This window comes from Mercenaria mercenaria, chromosome 18, assembly GCF_021730395.1.
Source record: "Mercenaria mercenaria strain notata chromosome 18, MADL_Memer_1, whole genome shotgun sequence".
NCBI lineage: Eukaryota > Metazoa > Mollusca > Bivalvia > Venerida > Veneridae > Mercenaria > Mercenaria mercenaria.
Window position 1 is genome coordinate 37777691 of NC_069378.1, and position 18439 is coordinate 37796129.

Here is an 18439-nt window from a genome sequence, read left to right on the forward strand (position 1 = left end):
CACATGTGCCATTTACAAATTACATATTAAAACGTCTGTCATAGATAACGTTTGTAATATGTTTTTTTTTTTAAATGTCACAAGTATGTTATTATTACGAATCACTGTTTACTCTGCAAATGCTCCCAATGACAATTGGTAAAAAAAACAAGAGCTGTCCATAAGACAGCCAAGCTAGACTATTCGAAATATTGTCACAGAAGCTGGAAATTATTACCCAAAATGTTAAATATCAAAAGAGTTTTAAGTTCAAAAGGGGACATATCAGAGTTATGGGACTTGATGCTATCAACTAGTTTTATAACCCCGAAGAAACATGTTAAGTTTCAATTCAATATCTGCATTAGTTTTGGGGATAGTAACTTGCATGTAAAACTTTAACCAGAATTTTCTAAGTCCAAAAGGGGGCATAATTTGCTCAAAATACATGTTAAGAGTTATGGAACTTGACCCAGTGAGGTAGGTAATTGATCTAGAAAAAGAATAAATAAGTTCCAAATCTATATGCCTTTTAGTAATAGCTGTATGTACTTGCACGCAAAACTTTAACCAGAATTTTCTAAGTCCAAAAGGGGGCATAATTTGGCCAAAATACATGCCAGAGTTATGGGACTTGACCCAGTGAGGTAGGTAATTGATCTAGAAAAAGAAAAAATAAGTTTCAAATCTATATGCCTTTTAGTAATAGCTGTATGTACTTGCACGCAAAACTTTAACCAGAATTTTCTAAGTCCAAAAGGGGGCATAATTTGGCCAAAATAAAGGTCAGAGTTATGGGACTTGGTGCTATCAACTAGTTTTATAACCCCGAAGACACATGTGAAGTTCATCAATTCAATATCTGCATTAGTTTTGGAGATAGTAACTTGCATGTAAAACTTTAACCAGAATTTTCTAAGTCCAAAAGGGGGCATAATTTGCTCAAAATACATGTTAGAGTTATGGAACTTGACCCAGTGAGGTTGGTAATTGACCTAGAAAAAGAATAAATAAGTTGCAAAGCTATATGCCTTTAAATGATAGCTGTATGTACTTGCATGCAAAAACTTAACCAAGGTGTGACGCCGACGCCGACGCCGACGCCAGGGTGAGTAGAATAGCTAGACTATTCTTCGAATAGTCGAGCTAAAAAAATTAAATTTTCTTCGTATGTTGGTCATGCAATGTTTTGGTCACTCTAAACCATGGATAACTCGAGCATTTTGCTCATCCCCTTGCGACCTCGAGCGAGCGGTGTTTTTTTGTAGTTTCTGATTCCACTTGACCTAGATTTGCACCTGACCTTAACATCATCAAGATGAACATTCTGACCAAGTTTCATAGAGATATTATCATAAATGTGGCTTCTAGAGCGTTAACAAGCTTTACATTTGATTTGACCTGGTGACCTAGTTTTTGACCCCACCTGACTCAGTTTTAAACTTGACCTAAAGATCATCAAGATTAACATTCTAACCAAGTTTCATTAAGATATGGTCATGAATGTGGCTTCTAGAGTGTTAACTAGCTTTTCCTTTGATTTGACTTGGTGACCTAGTTTATGAACCCACCTGATCCAGATTTAAACTTGACCTAAAGATCATCAAGTTTAACATTCTGACAAAGTTTCATTAAGATATGGTCATAAATGTGGCCTCTAGAGTGTTAACAAGCTTAACCTATGATTTGACCTGGTGACCTAGTTTCTGACTCCACTTGACCTAGATTTGAACTTGACCTAAATATCACCATGATTAACATTCTGACCAAGTTTCATGAAGATACAGTCATAAATGTGGCCTCTAGAGTGTTAACAAGCTTTTCCTTTGATTTGACCTGGTGACCTAGTTTTTGACCCCAGATGACCCAATATCGATCTCGTCCAAGATTTTATTGAGAGTAACATTTCATTAAGATTGAGCCAAAGTTATGACCTCTAGAGTGTTAACAAGCTTTTCCTTTGATTTGACCTGGTGACCTAGTTTTTGACCCTAGATGACCCAATATCGAATCTGTCCAAGAATTTATTGAGGGTAACATTCTGACCAAGTTTCATTAAGATTGGGCCAAAATTGTGACCTCTAGAGTGTTAACAGTCAAATTGTTGACGACGGACGACGACGACGGCGGACAACAGATAAAGGGCGATCACAAATACTCACCTTAAGCACTTTGTGTTTAAAGTATGAAGCAAATGCATCAAGCAATCAAAGAAATATAGTGAAAGTGCATCAAAACTTTAACCAAGGTGTGGACAAGGAGACCGGGGTGAGTAGGCCAGCTCTCCATGTATTTCGTATAGTTGGGCTAAAAACTAATGCCTTATTGTTATAATTGCACTGGGATTTCAAACTATATCATAAAAAGAAATTGAATTTTACCATCGTATACGTCGTTATAATCAACAACATGGCATCTTCTGATCCACTTTGAATTTTACCATTGTAAACTATATCATACTGAGACAGTGAAACTTTTTTATGATTATTGAAATACCATAGTCCTTAACAAGAAGCTGTGTTCAATAAACGCTTGATGCCCCTGGTGGCATCCTTGTCCTTACAAAGCAACCTAAGTCCAAAACGAGGTCAAGTTCAACGTCAAACTGAGGTCAGGTGATATTTGAAGATGAGGAATGGTCACAGGTTACATCTGCATTAGTATCAAGTCATTCTAGTAACGGGTATTGATGCTAGAAAAAATGGTCCCATTTGGTTAACCAAGAGATGGCCCTTACAAAGCAACCTAAGTCCAAAACGAGGTCAAGGTCAAGGTGAAACTGAGGTCAGGTGACGTTTGAAGATGAGGGATGGTCACAGGTTACATCTGCATTAGTATCAAGTCATTCTAGTAAGGGGTATTGATGCTAGACAAAACGGTCCCATTTGGTTAACCTCGTACGGATGGACAAACAGACACACGGACAGACGAACAGAAGGATGGACAGGACAATCACCAAATGCCTCCCGCATCAGTAGATGCCGGGGGCATAAAAAGGGGAATAATTTTGTTTAAAATTCATATGGAATAGTTATGGGAATTGAAGCTGTAACCTTTCGTTTTTACCTGAAAGAGGAGTATGAAGTTTAAAGTAGTACCTGAAAAAGTTAAAAAAAGGTGCATGACACAGATCATACCAAGCGCACAAAATGATGATTATAATTATCCAATTTGTTATTCACTAATCTAATTATCGTCAATGGACTACCTAATCAAATAAAATTATTGCAAATTGGCTCACTCCTTTAAATAACAGCTGTTATACACAGATTTTGTCTACACAGATAATCGATTTTTCACACCTTTTGATTCGTAAACACTGAAACAAGCAAAATTCGTAGTTTTGCAGACAGACATAGCTTCAGGCCATTTTCGCAAGTTAGAAATTTTTGGAGCCACATTTAATTTTTTGTCTCAAATGACTCAAGTGGTGATTGCCAGCGTGACCCCTGTGTTATGCAATATCTGTATCCAGAAAATATCTACATTAATTTAAATAACAGATATAGTTAGCCAATGGCATAGTGGCATTGTGGTAAACTCTCCGACTTCTACACACTTTATCATGGGTCCAAATTCAATTTAGACAAATTTCAATTACATTTAATGTAATTGTATCGATATTACTTTTATTTTTACAGACAATACTGTTAACTATAATCAGGATTGGCAGAATATAAACCATCAAATCACAGGTTAATAAAGTAAACTTTCTGTAGGTACAATCAAGAATGAATCAAGGCACAATCAGTTCTTTTAATAAATACGTTTGTTATACAAATAATGTTTATGAGGAACTCCAGATATAACAAACAGATTTTGCTGGTCTCCAGTTGTTAATCATGACAAAAGTTTACTGTATACATTTCCAAGGGGACAGCCCTTGTTTTTGTGAAATTCTATCCAGTAATAAGAAAATGTAAAAATGTTACCTGAATCAATGGATTTTAACACAAATGCATATACAGCCATGCCAGAGGACCCCGCATTCACAGCTATGACTGAGGGGGAGAAGAGGGGGGGGGGGGGTCATCATTAAAGGCCATGCCAGTGGAAACTGCATACACAATGAGACCTGTATACACAGCTATGCCAGGGAAGCCTGCTTACATAGCCTTACCAAGGGATGCTTGCATACACAGTCATGTCTGGGAAGGCCTGCATATACAACCATGTCAGGGAAGGCCTGCATACACAGCCATGCCAAGAAGACCTGCATACACAGCTATGTCAGAGAAGGCCTGCATACACAGCCATGCCTGGGAAGGCAAGCATACACAGCTATGCCAAGGAAGGCCTGCATACACAGCCATGCCAGGAAAGGCCTGCATACACAGCCATGCCTGGGAATGCAAGCATACACATCTATGCCAAGGAAGGCCTGCATACACAGCCATGCCTGGGAAGGCAAGCATTATGTAACACAGCTATGCCAAGGAAAGCCTGCATACACAGCCATGCCAGGGAAGGCCTGCATACACAGCCATGCCTGGGAAGGCCTGCATACACATCATGCCAGGGAATGCAAGCATACACAGCTATGCCAAGGAAGGCTTGCATAACACAACTATGCTAAGGAAGGCCTGCATACACAGCCATGCCTGGGAAGGCAAGCATACACAGCTATGCCAAGGAAGGCCTGCATACACAGCCATGCCAAGGAAGGCCTTCATACACAGCCATGTCAAGGAAGGCCTGCATACACAGCCTTGCCTGGGAAGGCAAGCATACACAGTTATGCCAAGGAAGGCCTGCATACACAGCCATGCCAGGGAAGGCCTGCATACACAGTCATGCCAAGAGAGGCTTGCATACACAGCCATGCCAAGGAAGGCCTGCATACACAGCCGTGTCAGGGAAGGCAAGCATACACAGCTATGCCAAGGAAGGCCTGCATATACATCCATGTCAGGAAAGGCAAGCATACACAGCTATGCCAAGGAAGGCCTGCAAACAGTCATGCCAGAAAAGGCTTGCGTACACAGCAATGCCAGGGAAGGTCTGCATAAACAGCCATGCAAAGAGAGGCTTGCATATACAGCCATGCCAAGGAAGGCTTGCATACACAGCAATGCAAAGGAAGGTCTGCATATACAGCCATGCAAAGAGAGGCTTGCATACACAGCCTTGCCAAGGAAGGCTTGCATACACAGCCATGCCAAGGAAGGCCTGTATACACAGCAATGTCTGTGAAGGCAAGCATACACAGCTATGCCAAGGAAGGCTTGCATATATAGCCATGCCAGAGAAGGCAAGTATACACATCTATGCCAAGGAAGGCCTGCATACACAGCCATTTCAGGGAAGGCAAGCATACACAGCCATGTCAAGGAAGGTCAGCATAAACAGCCATGTCAGGGAAGGCCTGCATACACGGCCATGTCAGGGAAGGCAAGCATACACAGCCATGCCAGGGAAGGTCTGCATACACAGCCATGCCAAGAGAGGCTTGTATACACAGCCATGCCAGGGAAGGCCTGCATACACAGACATGTCAAGGGAGGCTTGCATACACAGCCATGTCAAGGGAGGCTTGCATACACAGCCATGTCAAAGGAGGCTTGCATACACAGATACTCCAAAGAAGGCCCACATACACAGCCATACCAAGAGAGACTGGCATACAAAGCCATGTCAAGAAAGACCTATATACACAGCCATGTCAAGGGAGGCCTGCATACACAGCCATGCCAAGAGAAGCCTGCATACACAGCTATGTCAAGGAAGGCCTGCATGCACAGCCATGTCAAGGGAGGCCGGCATACACAGCCATGTCAAGGAAGGCCTGCATGCACAGCCATGTCAAGGAAGGCCTGCATGCACAGCCATGTCAAGAGAAGCCTGCATAATCAACAATGCCAAAAGAGGCCTGCATACACAGTCATGCCAGGGTACCTGCATACACAGCTATGTCAGGGTATGCCATAATATGCAGCCAAGCCAAGGGAGGTCTGCATACACAGCCATTTTCAGGGAGGCTGCATACACAGCCATGCCAAGAGAGGCCTGCATATACACATTATACAGTCCTGTATACACAGCCACTTAAATATAGTTACCTTTGAGATCCTGTGTGTTCTGGCAGATTTATTGAGAGTATATATAACCAAGCTGCTGACGCCGCAAATGCCACAGGTATCCACAAGATAGATTCCATTTTCTTTACCTAAAATAATCAGATGTACTGTGGCATTATTTCTATTTCATGCATGTTTTGTTTTTTTATTTCGAGAAAACGATCAAATAGGAATATGATTAAAGGTTGTCAAATGAATTCTGGACTTGTCATGGAATATATGAAATTACGGGTCACTAATAAATATTCTTCCATATTTAAAAATTATATGACCACTTTGGAGCTGGTTCAGTCTTCTTAAGAGAATATCGCTTATTATTGCACAACTTTTCCTGAAAATTCTACCGCTAACCACTGAAAACCTATATATTGCTTTTGGTTAAAGCATATTTCACCATACCACTTAGTTAACAAGAGCTCCACAAAGGGAGGCAATTTGTGTCCCAAGTTTTAAATCAGAGGAGGAAGAAATAAATTTAAAGAAAAATCTACCTTGGTGTGTGAAGGGTATGGGGGAGAGTAATATGGTGGGTTAGTGCAGGAACAGGTCAAGGTGGCACTGACTGGATATTATAGCACAAGAAACTGAGTAATTTTTTCAGGAGGGTAGGAGAAGGGAAGACAAATGGTTGTGGAGCAAGTACATGTAATGTGGTTGTTACACTCTGCACAGTCTGTCTCTGATGAAAAAAATAAACAAAAGCAACACAATGCAGAGTAATATACGCCCACAGTGTGACCCTGATCTTGAAGCAAGCCATCCAAAACATGCGCTCTGCACGTTGTCTCGATGTACTTAACATTTGTGCCAGGTTTCTTTAAAGTCCTTCAAGCAGTTCAAGAGTTACAGAGTGGACACGAAACAAAGTCATATGACCTTTGACCCTTTAGCGTGATCTTGACCTTGAAGCCAGCCATCCGAAACATGTGCTCTGCACGTTGTCTTGATGTGGTGAACAATTGTCCCAAGTTTCTTTGAAATCCTTCAAGGGGTTCAAGAGTTACAGAGCGGGCACAAAATTGCTAACGAGCGGACAGACTGACACCAGCGTCATAACATAATACGTCCATTCGGGCGTATAAAAATGCATTTAATTATGATGAGTTTACATTACTGTATTACTGCGTTATTAAGTATTGGAGAAAAAAAACATTGGTCATACTGAAGTCATATTGAAACAGTGTTCATGTGTCGGGGCTTTTTCTAGGATTTTTGGGAAAAGGCCCCTGGTCAAATTGGGAATTTTTTACGCAGTAAATTGTCAAAATTGGGAAAAATGTATTGAAAAAGCAATTAATTGTGAAGTCTTATCATTTGATTATAACAAAAATTATTAGTTTAAAACTTTATTTCAAGTTTTTCTGGTAGACATTCAATTAACGCCCATTGAAATTTAGAGAATTTATTCTTCAGAATTTTTTTCTCAGTTGCTGATTCTTGCGAGACCTTGCAGAAATTGAATAACTTGTCATTTGTCATGTTTAAAAATTTGTTTACACTTAGTAAGTTTTCACCACATCTAAATTGTCCAGAAAGTCCAGTGTGTGTCTGTTTGGGTGAAAATAATCGGGTTGCAAAAATATGTGACATTTGATTTTAATGGTGTATATCAAGGCCTTCCTTGATATATCAAACTATATATCAACATGTTTTGGGTACTTTATTCAATAAATTTTAATGTATTTATGTGTTTTGAAAGGTATGTTTTACTTGCAAACATACAACATTCTGGCTAGGGCTGTCACTGATTGGGTCTTAGGCGTATCGACAATATAGATATATCAGAAGACAAATATCGACGATACATCGACATATTGATTATGAAGTTAGATTAATGACCTATTTGTTCATATGCATACAATATACCTTCCTGTAAATGCTATTTTAAGTTTTATTGCCTACTTTCCATATTTCTGTTTGATTGTGTTGTATTTGTATTTATGAAATAAAAGAAATACATAAAAATTAATGACATCTTTCATTTTTATTTTGCCTTCACTCCTTTTTTGCATTTATCCAAATTTACAACTTTGTGAACTTTAGTTGTTTTTTAGGGTCTGAGTGTTTATTTGGGTAGTTTTTTTCTCTCTGTAAAATATCGATTTTTGAAAATGGGAATCGATAATCGATCGACAAAAAAATATCGTTGATACATCGATATCGTTTCTATCGATGACAGCCCTAATTCTGGCAGATTCATATATTTAGTTTTTGCCGAGGTGCAGACAGCCATGTTACTAAAAATAGTAATAGGTTTTTTCCCCCAACAATTTGTTTGATTGCTTTACCATGCAAAAGTTTTCTTTGAATAGCCAAAAATTAATTTCAATGTTTTTTTCTTTATATTGTGAATTATTTTGCGCCAAATTTGGAAAAATGAAGGCTGTTTGGCATAGGGAATGGGGCTGATATTCAGTCCCGTGGAACTGCTGGAAAAGGCCGTGTGTGTTCCCGTACCTGCTTTTAGTTGAAATCTTACTTTATACCTATATGGCTAAATGGAGAGAATACCTCAAGTGTTACTTTGAAACAAATATATTTTTAATATGGTCAAAGGTAGCGATTTAAATGTGTGTGTGTATGTGTGGGTACTGTCAATTTAGGTAGTTTATGATTCGTAAACATGTAGCTACATTGCATGAATAACTAAAACATTATATTAGTAAGGTAATGATCTTAATATGTGTATGGGTACTTGTTCTTAAATCCAAGCTACTGGCCCCCAGTTTAGGTGAAATTTTTCAACAAGTTAATTTCCACCAAGTTTGTGATAGAATGTATATGATACAGAACCTCTTGTTCTGTATCATATACATTCTATCACAAACTTGGTTCTGTATCATATACATTCTATCACAAACTTGGTGGAAATTAACTTGTTGAAAAATTGCCTGCGGGTGCCATTGCTTGTCTGCAAGTGATGCACATTATGCATGAAAGGAATTAACGTTCACAGATTAAGTACAAAAAGGGCTATAATTCTGACAAAATACAGGATAGAGTTATGGTTCTTGGCCTACATAGTCACCTAATGATGGTAGCTCTTATAGTTTTTGAGAAAAAGTGGACCTAAACAAAAATTTTAACCAAGAAACTCAAATTTTCTAAATAAGTACAAAAAGAGCCATAATTCTGACAAAATTATGGTTATTGGCCTACATAGTCATTTAATCAGGCCCGGATCCAGAAATATTTGACTGGGGGCCACCAGTCTAGAATGAAGATATCACCGCCGAGGCGCATAACACCGATAGGGGGAAGGTATGGGAGCTGAGAGGAAGGACTTCTGCACATGTTAGGGGGGTAAGGGAGGTTTTACTCTGGAAAGTTTTGAAATACAGGTAAGCAATGGTGGCCTCAGGGGCATTTACTGGGTACTCCCCTCATTATAGGGGGGTCAGGGGGCTCTCTCCCTGGAAATTTTTGAATTTCAGGTATGAAATGGTAACCTCTGGTGCCTTTTAATTCTAAATTTGTAGGTATTGGAGGGGTTACACCCCTCTTGGTGGGAGGGGGGAGGGGGTCAGGAGGCTCTCCCACTGGAAAATTTTGAAATATAGGTATGAAATGGTGGCCTCTGGTGCATTTCTGGGTCTAAATTTTTAGAGAATATTGTTCCTTTGCCTAAATAGTTGAGTGCATCTTTGATAAGTATAGGTCACTTCTCAGCCAGCTGGGGAGGCATGGGCTGTAGCTTTTACAGTTTTTGAGAAAATGTGAACCTAAACAAAAATTTTAATCAATGCAGACCCTGACGACCAAATGACAACAATACCTCATAGACTTTTTTTTAAAAAATCAGACAAGCTAACAAGAGATCACAGAGTGATCTTGGCGCCCACCAATGTGTCATTTTTGTGTGTTCCAAATTTCAAGACTTACTGACTAGCTCAAGGTCAAATTTCATTTCCGTACACAACACTGTGCATGTGGTCTAAATTCGAAAGCTGTAACTTGAGAAATGTGAAAGTAGGTCACTAGATCAATTTCAAGGACAAAGTTCTTTGTACACAAAACTATGCATGTGCATCAATTTTGAAGACTGTAGTTTGAGAAATTTGAAAGTAGGTCACTGGGTCAATCTTAAGGTCAAAGTTTATTTCGGTACACAAAACTATGCAAGTGGTCCAAATTTGAAGGCTGTAGGTTGAGAAATGAGAAAGTAGGTCACTAGGTCAAAATCAAGGTCAAATTCCACTTCACAACACAAATCTATGCATGTGGTCCAAATTTGAAGCCTGTTCCTTCAAAAATGTGAACGTAGGTCACTAGGTCAATATCAAGGTCAAAGTTTGTTTCGGTACATAATCCTATTCATGTGGTCTAAATTTGAAGCCTATAGCTACAGAAATCTGAAAGTAGGTCACTAGGTCAATCTTAAGGTCAAAGTTCATTTCGGTACACAAAACTATGCAAGTGGTCCAAATTTGAAGGCTGTAGCTTGAGAAATGTGAAAGTAGGTCACTAGGTCAAAATCAAGGTCAAATTTTATTTCAGAATACAAAACTATGCATGTGGTCCAAATTTGAAGCCTGTACCTTCAAAAATGCGAAAGTAGGTCACTAGGTCAATGTAAAGGTCAAAGTTTGTTTCGGTACACAAAACCATGCATGTGGTCCAAATTTGAAGGCTGTAGCTTGAGAAATGTGAAAGTAGGTCACTAGGTCAAAATCAAGGTCAAATTTTATTTCGGGATACAGAACTATGCATGTGGTCCAAATTTGAAGCCTGTACCTTCAAAAATGTCACTAGGTCGATGTAAAGGTCAAAGTTTGTTTCGGTACAATTACCATGCAGGTGGTCCAAATTTGAAGGCTGTAGCTTGAGAAATGTGAAAGTCAAAATCAAGGTCAAATTTCATTTCGGAACACGAAATTATGCATGTGGTCCAAATTTGAAGCATGTACCTTCAAAAATGTGAAAGTAGGTCACTAGGTCAATGTCAAGGTCAAAGTTTATTTCAGTGCACAAAACTATGCATGTGGTCCAAATTTGAAGGTTGTAGCTACAGAAATGTGAAAGTAGGTCACTAGGTCAAAATCAAAGTCAACTCATGTCAAGGTTCATCTTGCCACTCAAAACCATACATGTGGTCCAAATCTGAATGTTGTAGGTTATTGACAAGAAGTTTTTATCAGCTTTTCCCTATATAAGTCTATATGAACCATGTGACCCCCAGGGCGGGGCCATATTTGACCCTAGGGGGATAATTTAAACAAACTTGGTAGAGAATCACTAGACGATGCTACATTACAAATATCAAAGCCCTAGGCTTTGTGGTTTGGACAAGAAGATTTTCAAAGTTTTCCCCTATAAAAGTCTATGTAAACCATGTGACCCCCAGGGCGGGGCCATATTTGACCCTAGGGGGATAATTTGAACAATCTTAGTTGAAGACCACTAGATGATGTCACATACAAAATATCAAAGCCCTAGGCCCTGTGGTTTTGGACAAGAGGTTTTTCAAAGTTTTTCCCTATATAAGTCTATATAAACCATGTGACCCCCGGGGCGGGCCATATTACACCCCAGGAAAATAATTTGAATCATATTGGTAGAAGACCACTAGATGATGCTTCATACCAAATATCAAAGCCCTAGGTGCTGTGGTTTGGGGCAAGAAGATTTTCAAAGTTTTTCCCTATATAAATCTATGTAAATTATAGAAATAAACAAAGGGCCATAACTTACTAAAAATTTGTTGAACCAGTCTGATTTTCAGGGGGACACAACTAGGGTACCAATACATCATTCTGACAAAGTTTGGTCAAAATCCCCCTGGTAGTTTCTGAGGAGATGCGATAACGAGAAATTGTTAACGGAAGGACGGACGGAATGACGGACGGACGGAGGGAAGGACGACGGACCACGGACGCAGAGTGATTTGAATAGCCCACCATCTGATGATGGTGGGCTAAAAATGATTCAGTGGGTGAACCTAAAAGTTAGATATTGGTAAAAATTCACAGACTGTAAATTTTTTTCATTATTTCAAAAGCATTGCAACAGTTCATTACCATCTGTTTTTGGTTATTGAAAGAATATCTTGCAAAAATCTTATTGGTCTGGTCAGATATCCTGGCACTTCAGTGCATCGCATTGCATAGCAACAAGCAGAGGTGAAAGTAAACACCAATTTGTAATTGGAAAGCGTTGCATGTTTTACTTAGAGTTCGTCTTTTTCTTTGCCTCAGTAATATTTTGGGCAATATTTATATGTCAGTGATTTGTAATATTGCTGGATGTTCCAATAATCACTTCCGAGAAAGAAACCTTTCGTTGTTTGGGTTCCAGACGTGATATATTCAACAATGACTGTCGGTATAAATAGACCCTTGTGTGCGGTATGGTCACTGCAAAGTACATTCACATTATTTTGTGAAAAAATTATCATTGATAAATTTGAGCTCCTTTAGATTTAAATAGAATATTTGGGTTTCTCCATTCACATGTATATTCACTGTCCTCGTTCTACATATTGTAGCCTAGCATTAAAAATAGTTCTAAATGCCAGGTTAGTTTATGTTGTGGTGTCAAAGTTGATTCAATCACATTAAATTTAATTAAATCAACACCTTTGATTTAAATTCAGTGTTGTATGACAGGTGTCATAAAGCTTAATTAGTCAGAACATTATGTATAAAATTGGAGAAGGGATTTGTTTTCTCCTTCGGAGCATGCGTATCAGGTAACTGTTATATCAGAACTAAGATCACAATAGTATAACTGTACCAATAATATCTAGTGATTTTTTCTATGTAACAATTATTTAAAAGTAATACGAAATCCACCGTGTTACACATGGACATATATCATAACTGCATGCGAGCTACATTAAATTTCACGAAGGGCCAGATCAGGACATATTAATAAAACAAGAGGGCCAAGTTGTACCTAAGTCGCTCACCTGAGTAACACACCACAACAGTGTAAACATGTTTTACCTAGTGATTTCATGGAGACAAAATAATACTCTGACCAATTTTCATTAAGATCATTGGACAAAAAAATGTGGCCTCTTGAGTGTAAACAAGCATTTTCTTTGATTTGACCTAGTGACCTAGTTTTTAACCCCACATGACCCAGATTCGAACTAGTCCAAAATTTCATGAAAACAAACATTGACAAAGTTTCAGGAAGATTGGAGCAAAAAAGTGGCCTCCAGAGTGAATACAAGCTTATTCTTTAATTTGACCTGGTGACCTAGTTTTTGACCCCACATGACCAAGATAAAAATTCATACTATATTTCATGCAGACAAACATTCTGACCAAGTTTCATGCACATCAAATGAACAAGAGTGTTAACAAGCTTTCCCTTTGATTTGACCGGGGGACCTGGATTTTTGACCCCATATGACCCAGTTTCGAATTTGGCTTAGGAATCATCAATATAAACATTCTGACCAAATTTCATGAAGATAGGGTCATAAATTTGCCCTCAAGAGTGTTAACAAGCTTTTCCTTTGATTTGACTGGGTGACCTAGTTTTTGACCCCATATGACCCAGTTTTGAATCTGGCCTAGAAATCATCAAGATAAACATTCTGACCAAGTTTCATGAAGATAGGGCCATAACTGTGACCTCTATGTTGTTAACAAGCTTTTCCTTTGATTTCACCTGATGACCTAGTTTTTGACCCGACATGATCCAGTTTCGATCCAGGCCTAGAGATCATCAAGATAATAATTATGTGCAAGTTTGTATCAAATCAAAGCATAAATGAAACCTCTATATGGCTGAAAGGGCCAACATAGAAAATAACTCTAGAACTCATGATTGAATCTAGCCGGTTTTCGACAGGAACCGAGATCTTATTGTGACTTAAGTTGTGTGTAAGTGTGGTTAAAATCAAATACAAAGTGTCACTTCTATCTTGTTCACAAGGTAAAAATTAACAAATTTTGGCTCTTTCAGGGGTCAATCAACTCCGGAACCAATGAATAGATCTGACAGATTCATCATGGAATCCAAGAGCTATTGTTGTTGTTAAAGATATGTTGCAAGTTTGTATCAAATCAAACCATAAAAGAAGTCTCTATTTGTCTGCAAAAGCCAAAATAGCAAATAACTCTGGAACCCATGATGGGATCTGTCCAGTTTTAGAAAGGAACCAAGATATTACGCCAATACAAGTTGTGTGCAAGTTTGATTAATGTTGATTACAAAATGTGGTATCTATCATGCTCAAAAGCCAAAAATAGCAAATTTTGGCCCTTTAAGGGGCCATAACTCTAAAACTCATGACAGGATCTAGCCAGTTTTTGAAAGGAATTGAGGTATTATGCCAATACAACTTGTGTGCAAGTTTGATTGAAGATGATAGCAAAATGTGGTCTCTATCGTGTTCACAAGCCAAAAATATCAAATTTTGGCCCTTTACGGGGCCATAACTCTGGAACCCATGACGGGATCTGTCCAGTTTTCAAAAGGAACCAAGATATTATGCCAATACAAGTTGTGTGCAAGTTTGATTAAAATTGATTGCAAAATGTGGTCTCTATCATGTTCACAAGAAGTTGTGAACGGATGACAGATGGACGGACGACAGACAAAATGCAATCACTATGTGACAGGTGAGCTAATAATGGCTTGAACTATTACATCTAATGGAAGTACCGCTGTTTTGTAATATATCAATTATTTTAAGCATTGAATGATAATTTTCATGCAACGATTAGGTTCCTGATCTAGCTCTATAATTATAAAAGTAATTTTCATTATATTTCTCAATATTTCTACTTTTTGTAAAGTGTTAGACTGTCACAATAGACTGACTGCACATACAACAAGAGCTGTCCGTAAGACAGCCAAGCTCGACCATTCGAAATATTGTCCCAGAAGCAGAAAAATATTACCCAAAAAGGTTAAATATCAAAAGAGTTTTAAGTTCAAAAGGGGAAATAATTTGACCAAAATGCATATCAGTTATGGGACTTGCTGCTATCAACTAGTTTTATAAACCCGAAGGCACATGTGAAGTTTCAATTCAATATCTGCATTAGTTTTGGAGATAGAAACTTGCGTGTAAAACTTTAACCAGAATTTTCAAAGTCCAAAAGGGGGCATAATTTGCCCTTAATAAATGCCAGAGTTGTGGGACTTGATCCAGTGAGGTTAGTAATTGATCTAGAAAAAGAAAAAATAAGTTTCAAATCTATATGCCTTTTAGTAATAGCTGTATGTACTTGCACGCAAAACTTTAACCAGAATTTTGTAAGTCCAAAAGGGGAAATAATTTGGCCAAAATGAAGGTCAGAGTTATGGGACTTGCTGCTATCAACTAGTTTTATAACCCCGAAGACACATGTGAAGTTTCAAATCAATATCTGCATTAGTTTTGGAGATAATAACTTGCATGTAAAACTTTAACCAAAATTTTCTAAGTCTAAAAGGGGGCATAATTTGCTCAAAATACATGTCAGAGTTATGGGACTTGACCCAGTGAGGTTGGTAATTGATCTAGAAAAAGAAAAAATAAGTTTCAAATCTATATGCCTTTTAGAAATAGCTGTATGTACTTGCACGCAAAACTTTAACCAGAATTTTCTAAGTCCAAAAGGGGGCATAATTTGGCCAAAATGAAGGTCAGAGTTATGGGACTTGCTGCTATCAACTAGTTTTATAACCCCGAAGACACATGTGAAGTTTCAAATCAATATCTGCATCAGTTTTGGAGATAGTAACTTGCATGTAAAACTTTAACCAAAATTTTCTAAGTCTAAAAGGGGGCATAATTTGCTCAAAATACATGTCAGAGTTATGGGACTTGACCCAGTGAGGTTGGTAATTGACCTAGAAAAAGAAAAAATAAGTTTCAAAGCTATATGCCTTTAGAAATAGCTGTATGTACTTGCAGCAAAACTTTAACCAAGTTTGTAAGTACCAAAGAGGGGGATAATTTGGCCAAAATGAAAGTCAAAGTTATGGACTTGCTGACTAATCACTGTTTTATAACCCCAAAGACACATGTGAAGTTTCAAATCAATATCTGCATTAGTTTTGGAGATAGTAACTTGCATGTAAAACTTTAACCAAAATTTTCTAAGTCTAAAAGGGGGCATAATTTGCTCAAAATACATGTCAGAGTTATGGGACTTGACCCAGAGAGGTTGGTAATTGACCTAGAAAAAGAAAAAATAAGTTTCAAAGCTATATGCCTTTAATTGATGGCTGTATGTACTTGCATGCAAAAACTGAACCAAGGTGTGACGCAGACGCCGACACCGACGCCGACGCCAGGGTGAGTAGAATAGCTAGACTATTCTTCGAATAGTTGAGCTAACAAAATGCATTCATTCCGGTTGCCTAAATCATAAGTCACTTGAATCACTATGGAAACGGGCAGTTACCCGTAGTATGTGTTATATTAATAACAAGAGCTGTCGTACAGCAACGCTAGACTATTCAACAGCCTTGTCAATTGAATGAATGTATAAGTCAAAAAAGGGGCATAATTTTGGAAAATTGCAATCAGGGTTATGGAACTTGTACAATGCATATCAGCTCATGACAATGGACAAATGTGTGAAGTTTCAATCCTTTCCCATAACTAGGTACTGAGATATCAGCTTACAACCAAAAACTGCTAAGTAAAACATGGACATTATTTTGTAACAAGAGCTGTCGGAGGACAGCAACACTCGACTATTCAACAGCCTTGTTGATTGAATGAATAAGGAAGTCGAAAAAGGGACATAATTTAGTAAAAAGAAAAATAGGGTTATGGAACCTGCATAGTGCTTATCAGCTCATGACAGTGGACAAGTGTGTGAAGTTTCAATCCATTCCCATTAGTGGGTACTGAGATACCAGCTTACATATAGGAATTTAACCAAAAACTCCTAAGTTGAAAAAGGGGCATAATTTTGTAAAATGCGAAGTTGAGTTATTGACCCTTTGCATTGCAGGTCATATCATGACAGTGAACAAGTGTGTGAAATTTCAATCCTTTCCCATTAGTGGATACTGAGATACCAGCTTACATACAAAAACTTAACCAAAAATTTCTATGTTGAAAAAGGGGCATAATTTGAAAAAGCAAAATAAGTATGGGACCGCTTTGTGCATGTCAATCAGACAGTGAAAAAGTGTGTGAAGTTTCAATCCATTCCAATTAGAAGTACTGAATACCACTACAACAAAACCTAACCAAAATTCTAATCGAATAAGGCATAATTGTAAAAAAGCAAAAAGAGTTATTGAACCTGTGCAATGAAGTCAGTTTATCACAGTAATAGTGTGTGAAGTTTCATCCATTCCCACAAGTGGTTACTGAGATACCAGCTTACATACAAACCTAACCAAAAATTCTAAGTCGAAAGGGGCAATTGAAAAAGCAAATAAAGTTATGGACCTGCTTTGGCTGTCAGAATGACATGATAAGTGTAAGTTTCAATCCATTCCAATTAGAGAGTACTGAGATACCAGCTTACATACAAAACCTTAACCAAAAAATTCTAAGTCGAATAAGGGGCATAATTTTGTAAAAAAGCAAAAAAGAGTTATTGAACCTGTGCAATGTAAGTCAGTTTATCACAGTAAATAAGTGTGTGAAGTTTCAATCCATTCCCACAAGTGGTTACTGAGATACCAGCTTACATACAAAACCTTAACCAAAAATTTCTAAGTCGAAAAAGGGGCATAATTTTGAAAAAAAGCAAAATAAAGTTATGGGACCTGCTTTGAGCTTGTCAGATCATGACAGTGAATAAGTGTGTAAAGTTTCAATCCATTCCAATTAGAGAGTACTGAGATACCAGCTTACATACAAAACCTTAACCAAATAATTCTAAGTCGAAAAAGGGGCATAATTTTGTAAAAAAGCATAATAGAGTTATGGAACCTTTGCAATTAGGTCAGTTTATCACAGTGAATAAGTGTGTGAAGTTTCAATCCATTCCCACAAGTGGTTGCTGAGATACCAGCTTACATACAAAAACTTAACCAAATCGGGACGCGGACGCAGATGCCGACGCGGACACGGACGCCGATGCATGGGCGAGTCCAATAGCTCTACTATTCTATGAATAGTCGAGCTAAAAATGCAAAGTAGTGTTATGAAACCTGTGCACTGCATGTCAGATCATCACAGTGAACAAGTGTGTGAAGTTTCAATCGCATTAGTGGGTACTGAGATACCAGCTTACATATAAAACCTTAACCAAAAATTTCCAAGTCAAAAAAGGGTCATAATTTTATAAAAAAATCTTCTTTTATCCCTTTGTATGCCTTTAGGGTCTTCTGATATTTGGAAGTGTAACTGTTGGATTCACATACATTATTGTTATTTGAATGTCAGCTGAAAAAGGGATTAATGTCGCTTTTATAATCCTAATTATATATGCACGAACTTATAATCCATTTGAAACCGTTAAACATTT

The 18439-nt window shown here is 38.0% G+C and overlaps 1 protein-coding gene across 5 annotated transcripts in view; it reads right to left on the bottom strand.

Annotated features, from left to right (window-relative positions):
- Positions 1-18439, bottom strand: part of LOC123537885 (transmembrane protein 41A-A-like) — a 210189-nt gene that overhangs the window by 182081 nt on the left and 9669 nt on the right. For all 5 annotated transcript variants that reach the window (XR_006683650.2, XM_045321791.2, XM_045321790.2 and 2 more), the window contains exon 2: positions 6039-6145. Coding sequence is in view for 4 of the 5 variants with exons in the window: in XM_045321792.2 (XP_045177727.1) it covers positions 6039-6145 (107 nt within the window). In the remaining variant the exon portion in view is untranslated. The remainder of the gene's footprint in view (positions 1-6038; positions 6146-18439) is intronic.